The sequence below is a fragment of the Triticum urartu genome, chromosome 6A, assembly GCF_056163025.1.
Source record: "Triticum urartu cultivar PI428250 chromosome 6A, HENAU_Tu73, whole genome shotgun sequence".
Taxonomy (NCBI): domain Eukaryota; kingdom Viridiplantae; phylum Streptophyta; class Magnoliopsida; order Poales; family Poaceae; genus Triticum; species Triticum urartu.
The window spans coordinates 358,991,318-359,008,205 of NC_141878.1; the positions used below are offsets into that span (position 1 = coordinate 358,991,318).

A 16,888-nucleotide genomic window follows, 5' to 3' on the forward strand; every position below is an offset into this window, starting at 1 on the left:
ACAAGACGTGCCAAGGAAACCGCCTCGCAAAACACGCTGAGATTGGTTATGAAAAACGATTCGAATAAATACCTGGCTGTGGTGTGATGTTACACTACGGAGTACGTCAACAGATTAGATTTATGGAAATATTATTCTCTCTACGGTGGTATGTGGAACTTGTTTTGCAGAGCCGGACACGATCCTCGTGTTTAAAATTTTCTATGAAGTATTCGGAGGAGGAACCCGCCTTGCAATGCGGAAGACAATCTGCGCGCCGGACTCATCGTCATTGAAACCTGGTTCAGGGGCTACTGAGGGAGTCCTGGATTAGGGGGTATCCGAACTGCCGGACTATATCCTTTGGCCGGACTGTTGGACTATGAAGATACAAGATTGAAGACTTTGTCCCGTGTCCGGATGGGACTCTCCTTGGCGTGGAACGCAAACTTGGCAATACGGATATGTAGATCTCCTTCCTTGTAACCGACTCTGTGTAACCCTAGCCCCCTCCGGTGTCTATATAAACCGGAGGGTTTAGTCCGTAGGAACAACAACAATCATACCATAGGCTAGCTTCTAGGGTTTAGCCTCTTCGATTTCGTGGTAGATCAACTCTTGTACTACTCATATTATCAAGAACAATCAAGCAGGACGTAGGGTATTACCTCCATCAAAAGGGCCCGAATCTGGGTAAACATCGTGTCCCCCGCCTCCTGTTACCATCCGCCTAGACGCACAATTCGGGACCCCTACCCGAAATCCGCCGGTTTTGACACCAACAGCACCACTGTCTCCCGGGTCCGCCGCCCCTGCTTCCGTGCGCCGACGAGATGGCCGGACGACGCCCCAGCCGCTCCGCCCCTCCCCCGGCACCTCCAGACGCAAAAACAAAGCCCCCTGCCGCCTTTGGTAGAAGGGCCCGCCGCCATCGCGGCAACGGCCGGCGGCAACGGCGGAGATGGATCCCGCTGCGGGGGTCGCTGGCGGCGGAGGAGTGTCGCCCCTAGTGCCGCCTGGGGCGCGGCACGGGGGAGTTTTTTCCGCTTTCATCTTCCACCAATTCATAACCTGAAAACATAGCACAAACAGAGTACCAGAGACATCATGTACCACAAGGAAACAGCACGCCCACCCCGCAGACAGACTGAGCTAGAAACATCGGCTAAGACTGCTCACAGTGAGGAGTAACATAAAGCAGTAACTTGCCAATGTTACTAGTCTATATTACTACCTCCACAGTGGATAGTAACATATGAGTGTTATCATGAAAGAGTTTATTTATTAGGCTATAGACTTATTATGCATTGAAATGTGTGATGTTACAGTAACTACCTAAGTTACCACAAACCCCTCTCTCCTTATTAATTAGCTGCCACATAAGTAATTTTGTATTGAAATGTGTGATGTTACTAGTTAAGTTACTTCCATTGTGACTAGTCTAAGCACGGCGCAGAACTCAGAAATTACTTGACCGAGTCTTGGTGCCATGCAAGCGTAGAGTCCACCAATTCATAATCTGAAAAACATAGCTCAGATAGAGACAACATGTACGAGGAAACAACACGCCCGCCCCGCAGGTAGGCTGAACTAGAAACACCGGCAAGCACGGCGCAGAAAAGACCAAGCACTTGTAAATTACCTATAGTGACCGAGTCTTGGTGCCAGGCAAGTGGACTCACCTGCCCATCATACTGGTCAAGGCCATGCATTCACATCGCACAAGAAAATAACCTTGGTCTCCACCGGGTGCCAATCAAAACCTGACACGGCAGGCATCCTTACGAGCAGAAAAAACTTGCTCGTCAACTCTCCGATGTGATGTGGGAGCGACGTCTAACTGCTCAACATAGATAAAACTGCCGGCCTGAACGGTTCAACACCAGTTTTTTTCTCCCGTGACACAGGGCCCTGACAAATGGATGCATGCGAGAATCGTCAAAAGGACGTGATAAGCACATAATAAAACCATTACCAGAAGCAACAGCTTGGCCAACAACAATGGCGCTGCCACTGCTCTTCCTCTTCTCCCTCTTGCTTCAAGCTCCCTCGCACGCACAGGCACTCCAAAACATCACACTAGGATCCACCCTGACCACTCAAGGTCCAAACGCCTCACGGATTTCGCCCTCCGGTGAATTCGCGTTCGGCTTCCGCCCCAGCGACGCGGACGCCTCTGTCTACCTCCTCGCCGTTTGGTTCGACAAGATCACCTCCAAAACCGCTGTCTGGTACGCCAACACCAACACCAACACCACACTGCCAGCTGGCTCCCAACTGCAGCTCACGCCTGGTGGCGTGCTTTCGCTCCAGGACCCTGCTGGCACAGAGATATGGAACCCCCGGGTGACCAACGTCGACCATGCTGCCATGCTCGACACAGGCAATTTCGTGCTCTATGCCAAAGATGGATCCATCAAATGGCAGAGCTTTGAACACCCAACTGACACCATCCTGCCCTCCCAGGAGCTGCCTAAAGGGTCCGTCCTGCAAAGCCGGCTCATGGACAACGACTACTCAGCTGGAAGATTCCAAATCAGCGTACAGGATGATGGCAACCTAAGGTTTTACACCATGGCTGTTCCATCCCTTTTCCGCTATGATCCCCCATATTGGGATTCTAAGACTGGTGGAAATGGTTCAAGCCTCGTGTTCAACACAACCGGCAGCATCTACTACACTACAAGTTCTGGCGGACAATTCAATATTACATCAGAAACACTGGACTCACCGGCAGACTTTTACCGGCGCGCCACACTTGACGCAGATGGGGTGTTCAGGCAATACGTGTACCCCAAGAAGGCAGCTCAGACCAGTGGATGGAACGCTGAGTGGAAAGTTATGGACTACCTCCCACGGAACTTCTGTGAGGCTGTCAGGGTAGAGACTGGAAGTGGTGCCTGTGGGTTCAACAGCTATTGCCGCTCCAACACAAACAGGAGTGTGGAATGTAAGTGCCCAATAAACTACTCATTCATCGACAACGAGAGAACGTACAAAGGTTGCAAGCAAGACTTTGCTCCACATAGCTGTGACTTGGATGATACTGAATCTACTCAGCAATTCAAGCTACTTCCAATGAACAATATCAATTGGCCTTTTGGAGACTATGAGCGTCACAGCCCCATTGGTGAGGATTCTTGCCAAAGACTTTGCTTAACTGATTGCTTTTGTGTTGCTGCGGTGTACTATGGCGGTTCTTGCTGGAAAAAGAGGAGCCCCTTGTCCAACGGAATGGAAGGTAACATAGTGGGATCAGTTTTTATCAAGGTTCCCAGGACTAATGTTCCTGGGTCCCAGTTGGGCAGTAACTCCAATACATGGAGAAAAGAGAAGAGGTATTGGATAATAGGAAGTTCACTGCTCCTTGGAGGATCTGCCCTTGTTATTGTTTTCCTCATCTCCATTCTGTATTTTGGATCTTACCGTGTCATTAGGCGAAAGAAGCCAGCCCAGATACAATCAATGAGTCCCGAGGCATTGCCTCTTAGAGCATTCACGTACAAGGAGATTGAGAAGGCGACAGATGGATTTCGTGAAGAGCTGGGTAGCGGTGCATCTGGTATCGTATACAAGGGCCAGTTGGAAGATGAGTTTGGGACTGGCATTGCAGTCAAGAAGATTGACTGCATGCTCCAAGAGAGTGAAAAGGAGTTCGCCATTGAGGTTCAAACCATCGGAAGGACCTTCCACAGAAACTTGGTACGGTTGCTCGGTTTCTGCGCAGAAGGAAAAGAGAGGCTTCTGGTGTACGAGTTGATGACCAATGGCTCACTTAATGGATTCCTTTTTTGTGGTACAAGCCCAACCTGGAACCTTCGCGTTCAAGTCGCACTTGGGGTGGCAAGAGGCCTGCTCTACTTACATGAGGAATGCAACACTCAAATTATCCATTGTGACATAAAGCCCCAAAACATCCTTCTTGATGAGAATCTCGTGGCAAAGATCTCAGACTTTGGCCTAGCAAAGATGCTCAGGACAAATCAGACACAGACGAACACTGGCATCAGGGGAACTCGAGGGTACGTCGCGCCCGAGTGGTTCAAAAACATAGGGATCACATCCAAGGTCGACATTTATAGTTTTGGGGTGATCTTGCTGGAGATTGTGTGTTGCAGACGGAATGTGGAGCTAGAGACAGCTGATGAGGAGCAAGCAATACTGACATATTGGGCAAATGACTGCTATAGAAGTGGGAGGCTTGACTTGTTAATCAAGGGTGATGAGGAGGCAATCTTCAATATAAAGAAGGTGGAACGCTTCGTGGCCGTGGCATTGTGGTGTCTCCAGGAGGAGCCAACAATGCGGCCAACCATGCTGAAAGTGACACAGATGCTTGATGGATCCGTCACAATCCCCACACCTCCTGATCCATCTTCCTTCATCAGTTCACTCCAATAGTAGTGTGTTTTTAAATGTATAAGTTGCAGTGTGAAATAAGAGTATATTGGACTACCGCAAACGATAAATATGAGTGATGATTCCTTTAAATGTATGTAAATGGAAGCAGGAATGTAAGTACTTGATAAGAAAAAATGTATGCATATGTTACTAGGTTCCAAAATAAATGTAAATTTCTGTAATGTTCATGTACTTTTTATGTGCAGTACCACAGTGAAGCCATGAATGTACTGCTTTGTGAATCAGTGTGCATATTTTGGTATATTGCTTAGCATTAAATCATCAAACTGGAAGATGCAAGGAACCAGTGAGGTGCAGTGCAGGCTAGTTAGGAACCATCGGGTAAGAACAATGATTTAAGGTCCCTTCGGGGACATCCACTAAAATTGGAACCATATAGAGAACAATGATTTAAGCGTTCACGACTGAAATGCTAGAGATGTCAAAATATTTAAGAAATACTTCTATCCCATTTGTTACAACTAGCAGCGGGACTCCCATGTTGCTTTACGAGCGAGCACCCGGGAGTAACCCTAGCATATATCCCATTTAGATTTTCGCATTAGCATTATCCAGTGTTTTATGTCACTGGAAATTAGACACTGCATCTATGCTTTTTAGTGTAACAGTGGGTATTAACAACGAGAATTGGACTCTAGATATTGAATGCAAGCATTACAACGGAAAGAACACAAGACGTTCTTGATCTTTGTTGATCATGAGATCTAGTATGGAGAGTCTGGAGCTTTATGTGATATTCCTTATTCAATACTACACTTTCCCTCTTGAACTGCAAAATCAAAGTCAGGAGCAACATGCTTACAAATATATCCTGAATAAGGAATAAAAACAAATCAAAGACCCTGCATTAGAACGGATTCTAGCTAAAACAATTAAATAGTAGATTACACATCAAATCCATTTTTTAATTAAAAATATACCATATTTAGAATTAGTAGGCCGTTGTTTATCTTAGCGTAATAATACACCTCCTGGTGTATACCAAATATTAACATCCCAATTGAAATGAGACATCGTAAACCACATACATTTGCAGATGCTAATGAGAATAAATGCAGTAAGTAGTCCGTTTGTTAGGTGTGAGACAATGCATCTTCTTGTGTTTTCTGAAAGGTGGCTCGAATGATGCTTCCATGGAATTTTACCTTCCACCAGTGACGTAATATTCTTTTCGACGGGCGGTGATGTAAATTTGCTGTCTCTGTTGTTAGTTTATATTATGGTGGTGCGATCTCAGCAACTGCAGTAATTAGGCCAACAACATCTATAAATTCACATAAAAATACTAATTCAGTTCATGTTTCTACACGTTGCTATAGTGTTCTTATTATTCATGAATATGCACAGCACTCTGTGTTTTGCTCACCTCACAACATAGTGTTTTGCTCCATTCCACTGCCAGCAGTGAGGAGTAGAATGCACTGTAGCAAACATGAAAAGGTTTTCTGGCCGGGGTGTTACCTCTATCGATGTACTCTGAAGCAGATCCTCTGTGAGAATGATCTACTGATCTGTAGGTTCTCTTGGCATCATAAAGATCAAATTGCTCGACTGTGTGAGAGCTTTCTCAGCATACAAAGAACTGACAATTGCTCTGCTAAACTCTGCCTTTCAATTATTGTCCAGAAAATTCCATCTTTCTAGCATATATTCAGCAAATAAGAAGGACATAATCAGCAGATCTTCTAAACAGGACATAATCTGAAAAGCTATTACAGCATAATCATTCAAAATGAGAGTGTGCTAACATAGTTAGTACATGTATATGACTAAGTTGAGATGAATACCAAAGAAATGGAAGTTCACATGTTCAAGTGATTGTGAATATACAAACTCAAAATTATCATGCAGCGCTCCAATGTCTAAGGTGCCAGGAAATCTGTTAACAAAGCACAGAGGTGACTCTGCAGATCTGCGAATACTGTAACAGCGATTGTGAGCAATAGACAACAGTATAAGAAAAATACTGCTTAACATATAGATAACCTACCGGTACATGTTCTACTTTCCAGTTTGCAACTTTTCAGGAAGAGCAACGCTGTAGCCCTGCACATTGAATTATCAATTATAGTTTGGTCTTAATAAGCAATTTTCCCAAACCTTAATTATGTCCTAGTGTTCAAGGGAAATGCTAAGGTGAAATCAAACATGCACAGTTGAAAATGAGAAGACATAGGTGGTGTTCTGATGAGTACACTGAATCATCAGCGACAGTTTGTTTCAAAATAAGCCATTCTTCAAACACATGCATTGTTGTCCCTCAGACCCTCAGGTACGTGTCATTTAAACACAAATATGCAAGGTTCCACAGAGAACTCATACCCTTAGCAATTGACCCAAAAAATGGCAATTGCTATTAGGATCTCATAGGGTCAAAATGGGGTATACAATTAATAATAAAACTGCTGGCTCCATATTCCAGATTAGGATATGGTTACATGGCATTTAAACTCAAATACGCAAAGCTCCATGTAAGAACACATGCGCTTAGCAATTGACCGACAATTTTGAGATTAGTATATCTGGCGAAAGAATACATCTGAAAACAGAGGGTGATAAAGTAACTCGTGACATATAGATTGCAGATCAACTTTTTAACGTTACTGCAGAGGCAGATTCCAGTGCTTCTAATCACCCGCTTGAAGTTTATATTTGTACCCCAGTAATCATGTTGCTAATTCAGTTTGCAAAATACATCACAGGATTTTAAAACTCATTATTTACATAGCACTGTAATGGATAGCTTAGAGAGTAGAAGTAGCTCACTGGTTACCTGTTTCGTTAATTATTTTGGTGTCCAAACCAGAAAGTTGTAGCTTCCAATGAGATATCGTCCGCCACTCTCTGAAATGTAAACACAATATGCTGGTTTAAAATCCTAAACTTCCAACGAAAGAGAAAAGAAGATTTGCAAAATATCTTAGCTTTAGGAGTGCACAAACATAAACTGGTTCATATGGAACTATGGAGGAAGTGCATTATCCAAAACCGAACGGTAAAAATAAAAATATAATATTAAGATGGGCACTTCAACCCAGTTCATTTCATCTGTCTACCTAAGCAAGCACACAGCAAGAACGAAAACTACTACTAGCAAATACCACAAATTTCAGAAGAGCCGCCAGTCCATCTGAGCGCTTGCCTTGCCTCTGTTCTCTTCTCTGTTGTTTCTCATGCTCCTCAGATCGAGCCGCAGCCGCGCCACCCGGTCTGCGTCGATCTGCCCTCCTCTCCACCCACGCTCTCCGCCCTGTCGATCCCCGAGTGCTATCTTTTCCCCGTTTGTTTGTGTTTAGCTCATGGGCCGGCCCACATCGCCATGCCCCTCAAAAAAGAAAAGGAAAAACCTAGCCCTAAATAGGGGTGGACCGGACAGAAAAGACCCTAACGGTTAAGCCCTCTCGCCCCGAGACCCCCACAAGCAACCCGCTCCCGCGTCGCCGCCGCCGCCGCCGCCTCCGCAGCGCCTTCCTCGGCAGAAGCCCCAGCGCCCCACCCCCCATGGCGAAGAAGAGGAAGCGCAGCTCCGATGCTCCCGCGTCCGCCGCCGTAGAGAAGCCCGACGACTCTGCGCCGGAGCGGCCGGAGCGCACCCTCTTCGGCTTCAAGGACCAGCCGGACTCCCCCGCCGAGCCTGCTTCCAAGGACGCGGGCCCCTTCTTCCGGAACAAGGAGAAGGTGCTCATTACGTGCTCCCGCCGCATCATCTACAGGTGAGCCTCTCTCCTCCGAGCTCTGCGGCGGTCGCCGGACAGATGTTTTTGTGGCGGATGTAACAAGTGTTTCGGCGGGTTGGGTTGATGATGCGTGTGTGCGCGCAGGTACCGGCACCTGATGCAGAACGTGGTGTCGCTGCTGCCGCACGCCAAGAAGGACAGCAAGGTTGAGTCCAAGCAGAGCAAGGGCAGCGCGCTCAACGAGCTGGTCGAGCTCAGGAGCTGCTCCAGCTGCCTCTTTTTCGAGGTATGGCACATTCGCTGCTTGCCTGCTTTCTTGATGGAAATGGCTTGCCTTCCATGGGATGAAGGTTGCCTACTTTGATAGGAGAACTGCATGATGGCAACATTAAAGGTTGCTAAATCATACCACGTTTAACATGGATGGAGCAAGTAATTTGTTTCTGGTGCTAAATCAACTTCGAATTTAGCTCTGATAAATATCATTGTTCTAGCGTGAACCATGAATGTTTAAAAGGTGTTAGCTCCACGTTGTTGTTTTCTTGTCAGTGTGACATCGCTCCAAAATTAGGAAATCTGAATATGCACTATAGTTGCCAATTCTTATATTGAAGCATCTTCTGCGTGTATATTCCAGTGCAGAAAACAGAAGGATCTTTACCTTTGGATGGTCAAGTCTCCCGCAGGGCCATCAGTGAAATTTCTAGTCAATGCTGGTATGATTTCACACCTATAGTAGTTATCCAGTTGTTTTACTGACAATTCATCTACTAATGCCCAACATCCTGTAACATTTATGTGCAGTTCACACTATGGAGGAACTCAAGCTCACGGGTAACCATCTGAAAGGGTCACGTCCTCTGCTAACATTTTCTTCAAATTTTGACCAGCAACCTCACTGGAAACTCTTGAAGGAAATGATAACTCAAGTATGTTGATGGTCTCGCATGTTACATTATGTTGTGCACGTGTTATCAGCAAGCATTTTTGAACGAAGATGATATTGATCTGTATTAATGTTGTCTATTTTTTATCTGTTTTTGTGAGATCAATTTATTCGCATTTACCATGTGCGTTTAATTGGTGTAAAAAGATGTTAAACTTGGTTTCTTCACACATGTTTACGATAGTCGTATGTGTATGCCCTGTTGTTATATATTAGCATGTGGATGTGATGCATCCACTATTGGTTTTTATGTTTATAATATAATATGAACCTTTGAAGGAAGGATTCACCTTTGATAACTGTAGTTATATTCCAAGAGATCCAAGTTAATGGAAACCTTCTGGATGTTAAAAAAACGTGTATTTGTGTTTCCATTGCTTATTGTGAAGGAGTAGAGTTGTTTTATGAGGTCATCAGACCAGTATTAGTGATGCGATAATACATTCGATAGGGTCAAATTAATTCTATGGAGACGTGTTCTTCTTTTAATCAAAGAAGTTTAGAGCTAACTCATTGTCCATTGCCGTGCTTGCAGATTTTTGCTACTCCAAAAGATCATCGGAAGGCAAAACCTTTTCATGATCATGTGTTTGTCTTCTCCATTGTGGATGACCACATTTGGTTCAGAAATTACCAGGTGGTGTATTGGTCTCTTTGCATTTGTATTGCGATGAACTTTCAGTACTTAAAACCATTGAGTTATTATCACCATCTGAATTTTAGCAAATGATATACTTGGCAGATTTCTGTACCCCACAATGAGATTGATAAAGTTGATAAAGGAGGCCTAGATAAAATGACACTTGTTGAGGTAAAAGTAGAGTGAGCTTATATCTGCATAATTTATATGGCATGTGGTTGCTAATCAACATTTTAATTAAATTACCGTGTGTAGGTTGGCCCCAGATACTGTTTGAATCCAATCAAAATATTTGGTGGTAGTTTTGGTGGCCCCACATTGTATGAGAACCCATTCTATGTGTCTCCCAATCAGGTAATGCTTTCACCGGTTGCTCTAGACTATGGTACATATGTTCCTAATATATTTGTAAAGGAAATCAAGGGGTTACCTCTTCCATCATCAAGGAATGGTTATATTATGTTTTTTCTTGTGTTTCTTTGGTTGAAACAAATTTGACTCTGAGAAAACCGACGAGTGATGGAATGGTGGGTGCACAGTTAGTTTTATAATATTCTAGAATGACATTCGATATCAGTTATGGTACAACCAAGGTACACTTTATGCATCAGTGCTGTCCATTTGACTCAATCCGTTGTGTCTATTATATTTCTTTGACATATACTCCTTGTACATTGCTGCTTCATTCTGTTCTTGTTGTGTTGGACCTAACTACCTGTCATTTTTATCGATCAAACTTAGAATGGTGACATAGTCTGGTATCTTGCTGTGGTTCTGGGAGAAAAGGATTTACTGCTCATATGGCTCTGTTCACCAGGATTTATGTATTTAATTCAGTTGCAACAAAGCATTTCCCGCTGTGTTCGTGTATGCCTTCCCATCTAAACCCGTGGATCTGTTTATTTGGAGCAGATCCGCGCTCTAGAGAAGCGGAAGAAGGCAGGCAAGTACGCCAAGAAAGTGAAGGCCAAGGTGAGGAGGAAGATGCATGAGATGGAGAACACCCTGGAGCCCGATGAATTTGCTGATCTTTGGAAAGGGGAAGACTAGAGCGGACGCAGCAGCAGACTGTACCAATGAGGTTGTCTTGAAACTACTCATGCTGGCAATGACCAAGCAGTGAATTTTGCTTGATATTATGTGGTGGTTCTTGTATGACAAAGCATGTGTTTTATTACTATAATGAACAACTGGATTTCGGTCATGCCTGTATCCATATTGCCGTGTGCTTGCCAGTGTATGCTACCTCAGTATCTTGCTACCAGCTGTGTGTTTCACCTTGCCTTGTGCCTGATATAATTGCAAGCAACTCAGTTTTTATGCTGGCCTCGGTAAAAACAGTTGATTTTTTTTCAAAACTATGATATATTTTATAGCATTTTCGGAAACTATAACATGATTTTCATAAAAATCAAAAGTAGTAGCCTGTCGGCCATCTCTTGGCTGAAATAGGACTTTTTGGCCACAGTTAGGCCGAAGTGGACTTTTCGGCCATCTCTTGGCCGAAGTGGTGGGGTTCTGGCCGAAAAGGCACTTTTCGGTCAAGTCTAGACCGAAATAGACTTTTTGTCAAGCCTAGGCCGAAAAGTACTTTTTGGTCTCGTGTAGGCCGAAGTTGCATGGCTCATACATTAGGCTGAAATGTATTTTCCCGCCAACCCCTTCCCGCCATCCGTTTCCCGCCAACCCCTTCCCGCCTTATTTTCCCGCCATACCGCAGTTATTCTTTCCCGCCATTTTCTCCTCTGTATCTATAAAAACCCCTTCCGGTGGAGGTGGATAAGCATTCCAGTGTAGTGTAGTCGAGATGTCCCATTATCCATTCGATCGTAGTTTTCACCCTGAGATGAGCAGCACTCTGCTGAGTCTAACTACCGATTTCAGGATGGACAATAGGATAGTTCCATGGGACGAACTCACCGGTAGTGACACCATAATGAATGAGTTGGCTCACGAATTACGTAGGTCTGGGTGGCCTGAAAGGACCTATGAGGAGGTACGTAAAGAACTTGTTAGGTTGCATGAAAGGTGGAAGAAGGTGGTGGAGCCGAAGAGTGAAACTTTCAGAAGGACTGCAGAAAAGCATCCATTTTTATGGACTGGGGAGAGCGAGGACGACGATGATATCTTCATGCCGCCGCTTCCGGGTTCTACATCTTCGAAGGGCAAGAGTTCTGCATCGTCCAAAGGCAAGAGTTCTGCATCTTCGAAGGGCAAGAGTTCTGCATCGACCAAGGGCAAGAGTTCTGCATCGACGGAGGGCAAGAGGACCGCATCGTCGAAGGGCAAGAGGGCTGCATCAACGGAGGATGACGATGATGACTTCATGTAGTATGTAAGATGTATTCCCGTTGTACCGTTTCATTCATATGTATTTGCATTATTAGTTTGTATTGTATTATTGTAGGGCATTATGTTCTATCTGAATTTCATTTTGTAGTATGTAATATGTATTGCACAAGTTCAGTCGCACCGTTTAATTCAGATGTACTTGTATCTTAATTATCGGTTGTAGTCTATTTGGAAATGTAACTGGAATAAGAATGTGAATTAATAGTAATATGTCTCTCGCATACATAAAACAATATATGTCTCCTGATCAGATAGAAGCAAGTGCGATACTAACACATACATGAAGCATGTCTCATACATAAATACTGACACACAGCTGCGAATAGTCTGAAACTAACATAGATAATGAGTCATACATAGATAGATAAGCATATCACTGCGGGGGACGATGACGAGTCTGGATCTTCCTCGGGCGAAGACCGGAAGGCGATAAGCGCTGAGGCGGTGGACGAGGCTCGCGATAACCACGACCATAGTTAACCTCGTCTGTCACGGTCTGTGTCTCCTGTGTCGGTGGTGGTGGTGGAGTGTGAAACACTGTCTGCGAGAAGCCATAAATGTTTGTAGCTTGGTCATCATCCTCGCGGTCGCCCTCAAAGTACGAAGCACCACCACTAAGGATCGGTGACTGCTCTGAATGCATGAACGGTTGCGACTGGTTGCGGCCTGCGGTAAAGTAAAACATGTAAAATTGATACAAATGCATGAACGAAGCACTACCAGTAAGCATCAGTGACTGCTGAGAATGCAAGAACGATTACTACACTGTTCAAAAGAATGTAGTGAGTAGTGTTACCTAGTTCCATCTGTTGATGCCAGTAAGCGCTCCCTAGCTGTGAAGGAGGTGGCTCATGCCAGGAAGAGCTCCCTGGCTGTGAAGGAGGTGGCTCATGCCAGGAAGAGCTCCCTGGCTATGAAGGAGGTGGCTCATGCCAGGAAGAGCTCCCTGTCTGTGAAGGATGAGGTTCTGCACGATGCACAGAGGGTCGTGGTTCTGAACGGTGCACAGAGGGTCGTGGTTCTGAATGCTGTACAGAGGGACGTGGCGGACGATGTGCTGGAGGAGGAAGTGCAACATCCGAAGTCCGTCTACACGTAACAGCTGCGTAAATCCCGCGTAGCTTGTCATCAAGACGCCTCAACCATGAGACGCCCTCTCGCGGTGGGATAGTTTCTCCCCTCTGAAAGCGCCGTATTAAAGCGGAAACCTCCTCTCGCGCCTGTACTATCAAGTCACCCTGTACACAAAGAGTTAACCAATTATATCCTCGTTGTATGATAGACACCACGAATAGACAACCAAGCGAATATGTCCAGATTAACAAAAGACTTAACATATGAGAACCAAGGCATTTACCGCGTGGTGTCTGGTTCCCACAGCAGAGGCAGTTGGGTACATATCGCTGGTGAGAGGGGCTTCGATCTGATCAGGAGCAGCTGATGGAACCAAGTAGATCATCATTGTATGCCGGTAACGCTGCAGATACAACCCAAACATTTCCCAGTTAAAGGGCCAAATATCACCCCAGATATTTGTCGCAGCGGTAGTCCATTCGTCAACGTAAGGGGTAATGCTCTTAAGCCAATAAGCCATGGACTTGTTTCCTCCTAGGCGACTGTCCCTGAGATTGACATGCGCGATACATGATTAGGTATATTATGAATGCAGAGCTGACAACTAAAATAGTATTAGTACTTACTTGTGCACGTGTTCTGGCAAGTGTGGAATATCTGGAATCTCAGGCTCTTGATATAGACCGAACTGTCTCATCACCCTATGAAGAGACATCTCCTCAACCATCACGTCGAACACCAACTTGGTCTTGGTCATCCAAAAGTGCCGATCTCTAGTGCACAATCCAGAAATCCCAACTGGGTACCTCGATGATATAGCCTGAGGCGAGTATGGCTCCCAAATAACTTGATCCTCATGCAAACTATCAAACTGCGCCATGAAGGACGGGTAGCATCCCCTAACCTGAGTATGCGCAAACTGTCTCTGTGCATGACAACAAATAAGCATTAGTAATACTATTGAATGGCAAGAAATAATTGAATTAATTGTTACTTAATATAAAAGTACCTCTCGCCGTGCCCAAACAGATCCCATGGTAGGCAAGTCGCCGATAGCAGGCACATAAGTCCCAGCTAAGTCCTCCAAACCAAAAGGTTTATCAACGTAGACATAGGGTCGTCCAATAGGGAATCTCTCATATGACCAGAGCTGCAACAATAATGGACATCCAACAAGACTAGATTTTCTAGACTTCAACAAGCAAGCTTTGCACAGGCCTCTGTACGTAGCCGCTAACACAGCAGAACCAAAACTCCTCTGTAGAATATCCGCAGGGCAACGTGTGTCAGCTATCTCTCGTGCAATACCGATGAGTCGTGCATCGACAGTGGTCATGTGGTTCTCCGTAAACATAGTTTTGCCGAACAGCCAAGAATATATGCCTCTAGGGACTGGTCAATCTGTGCCTCCGACAACTGAACGTCGGGATATCCTAACGAGACAATCTACATAGAAACGTAATAATTGTATGAACATCGGACAACTAAAAAACAACATTTGTTTAAGTGGCCGTGATGGTTACCTGAAACTGGCTCAACCATCTAAAAAGAGGTCCATGAGGATCGTTGTCTATGGCCCTAGCAGTCGGGACCGCAGCCAAAAAACGGGTCTGCATCGCTGCTTGCCACCCAGATTCTACCTCTAAGGGACCTATGGCAGCATCGGCCAGAGGTAATCCCAACAAGTAAGACACATCCTGTAAAGTAGGCGCCATCTCTCCCCAGGGAAAGTGAAACGTATGTGTCTCTGGTCTCCATCTATCTACTAAGCAGGTAAGGAGTGACTTGTCGTAAGAGAAACGTCTCGCTTGCCTCTTGTGTAACTGCAATGGTTCACCTGCCTCATCTAAGTCCGGATCATCAATCCACTCATCCAATGTACCCTCAACCAGCCGTGCCAAGGGTAGAAGTCCAGCCCAACTTAACCTACAAAATAAAGAGATTGTTAGCGGCTATGAGAAGTATGTCAAACATAGTAAGTCATTATATGGACTCCATTATATGCACACATACCTGTCAACCCATGAATCGTGTATCAGCCAGTTAGTCTTTGGGGTACGAGTGACCAACACGTCTAAGTTGTTGCCCGCTTCCGTAAGGGCGCCCCGGTGCTTTCTATCGATGTTACCATTAAGCAACGGATATGAAGACATATCTGCAATTCAAACAACAAATCTCAGGTGCAAATAAAAACATAGTACGACATATTACAAATTATAACATAGTCCTGACATATTACGAATTAAAATATAGTCCTGACATATTACATATTAAAACATAGTCCTGACATATTACAAATTAAAACATCCTGACATATTACAAATTAAAACATAGTCCTGACATCTTACATATTAAAACATAGTCCTGACATATTACATATTAAAACATAGTTCTGACATATTACATATTAAAACCCACTGCGACACATTATATAGCTTGTGAGTCATTTCTTCCTCGTCCGCCCCTTCGGCCTCGACTACCACGACCACGTCCGCCTCTTACTCTTGTTGTCGCAGCCGTCGATGTGGAAGCACTCGTCGATGCGGAAGCACCATCTTTGTTCAGGTCGGGACAATATTTCATCCTATGCCCATAAGCCGCGCATAACAAACATTGTCTGGTTGCTCCACCAGCTTCAGACTGGTCCATATCGTTCCGGATGCGACAGGCCTTTCGTCTGCCCCTACTTGTTCACCGAAGGTCTGGATGCGGGATGTATACTCTCTCACCGTCGTTTACCTTGTTGAAATTGCCGACGACTCAAAACCCTGTCATCTCGCCTGTCCAGGTGTTGAGCACTGCCTCTTTTAAATACTATGGGGACACGAAGGAGATAGCATCCAACTCAATCTGGCCACAGGCAGCCAACACATGAGAGCAAGGTAGGTGCAACAACTTTGGTTTGTTGCATTTACACTCACACGTTGGATAAAATTCCGTTCCAATTTTTACCTCGTGTGTCTTCACCTCATTTCCAGAACCAAAACCATCGGTAGGAAGTTGAACCTCATACCTCCTTTCTTGATTCCCTATGAGTCTGACAGTGTGCTTCTTTGCTTTCTCTATCTTCTTTGCCATGTATTCCATGACACGGCTACAATAAGGTGTGTTCTGATTATCTTTAAGCTTCTTTGCTAACTCGTGCCTTTCTCTGAAATATCTCAAAGTGCCATGGAATACAGCCTCCATAATAGCTGTGAGTGGCAATGCTCTATTCCCTCTCAGCACAAAGTTATACACCTCTGCAAGATTGGTTGTCATGTGGCCATACCTAGCTCCATGTGTGTCATGCAGCAAAGACCAATTCACTGGAGGCTCTTTCTCTATCCACTCAGAAAAATTCTTTATTGCCCTTCCCTTCTTTCTCTTAGTATTAGGAGGGTCAATTGCTGGCAAGTCACAAAGACCTACTGGCTCCTCTAGCTCCGCGATGAGTGCTGCTAATTTAACCTGATCTTCTTTCATTTTCTTCCTCGCGCGGACCTTCTTCTTAGTAAACTCATCTAGTTTTGACCAAATAAATTCGTATTTGCGCTGCTGGCTCTGCTTGCATAATTTTTTGAACAAGTTCATCAACCGCTTGTTCTTGAACTGTGAGAAAAAATTAGCCCCAAGATGGCGCATGCACCACCGGCTCTGCAAGTCCCTCCAAGGTCTTGGTTCGTCATCTGTTGGATTACGAAGTGTCTTCATGGCCTTCAATATACCAGCATGTCTGTCATGAATGACACACACGTTTGGTCGGTCCTTCACGATGGCAATTTTCACTTGGCGGAAGAACCATACCCAGTTGAGAAA

General features: G+C 44.9%; 2 protein-coding genes and 1 long non-coding RNA gene across 4 annotated transcripts; 2 read left to right on the forward strand and 1 right to left on the reverse strand.

Moving 5' to 3' along the window:
- Positions 1-1,170: 1,170 nt before the first annotated feature.
- Positions 1,171-5,170, forward strand: LOC125513420 (G-type lectin S-receptor-like serine/threonine-protein kinase LECRK2). Its single transcript, XM_087527987.1, has one exon. The coding sequence runs from the start codon at positions 1,906-1,908 to the stop codon at positions 4,378-4,380; it is 2,475 nt and encodes an 824-aa protein (XP_087384113.1). The 5' UTR covers positions 1,171-1,905; the 3' UTR covers positions 4,381-5,170.
- Positions 5,171-5,177: 7 nt separating this feature from the next.
- On the reverse strand, positions 5,178-7,725 carry LOC147965239 (uncharacterized). 2 transcript variants are annotated; one of them, XR_015608219.1, is made up of 6 exons: positions 7,503-7,725; positions 7,175-7,245; positions 6,392-6,447; positions 6,189-6,322; positions 5,768-6,041; positions 5,178-5,665 (listed from the first exon to the last, which is right to left on the reverse strand). It is a non-coding gene; the product is annotated as an uncharacterized LOC147965239 (long non-coding RNA). The 2 variants fall into 2 exon arrangements; XR_015608218.1 differs by having other exon boundaries at positions 5,178-6,041; positions 7,503-7,717.
- Positions 7,726-7,770: 45 nt separating this feature from the next.
- On the forward strand, positions 7,771-10,868 carry LOC125513421 (ribosome biogenesis protein BRX1 homolog 2). Its single transcript, XM_048678542.2, has 8 exons — positions 7,771-8,114; positions 8,223-8,364; positions 8,716-8,794; positions 8,883-9,007; positions 9,560-9,661; positions 9,767-9,835; positions 9,920-10,018; positions 10,577-10,868. The coding sequence occupies exons 1-8, from the start codon at positions 7,903-7,905 to the stop codon at positions 10,712-10,714; spliced, it is 966 nt and encodes a 321-aa protein (XP_048534499.2). The 5' UTR covers positions 7,771-7,902; the 3' UTR covers positions 10,715-10,868.
- The last annotated feature ends 6,020 nt before the right edge of the window (positions 10,869-16,888 follow it).

Excerpts from the sequence above, each read along its gene's own strand:
- LOC125513421 (XM_048678542.2), top strand. The coding sequence starts at position 7,903 with ATGGCGAAGAAGAGGAAGCGCAGCTCCGATGCTCCCGCGTCCGCCGCC. Across the intron at positions 8,365-8,715 it reads CCAGCTGCCTCTTTTTCGAG|TGCAGAAAACAGAAGGATCT; the intron begins GTATGGCACATT and ends TGTATATTCCAG. Across the intron at positions 10,019-10,576 it reads TCTATGTGTCTCCCAATCAG|ATCCGCGCTCTAGAGAAGCG; the intron begins GTAATGCTTTCA and ends TATTTGGAGCAG.
- LOC125513420 (XM_087527987.1), top strand. The coding sequence starts at position 1,906 with ATGCGAGAATCGTCAAAAGGACGTGATAAGCACATAATAAAACCATTA.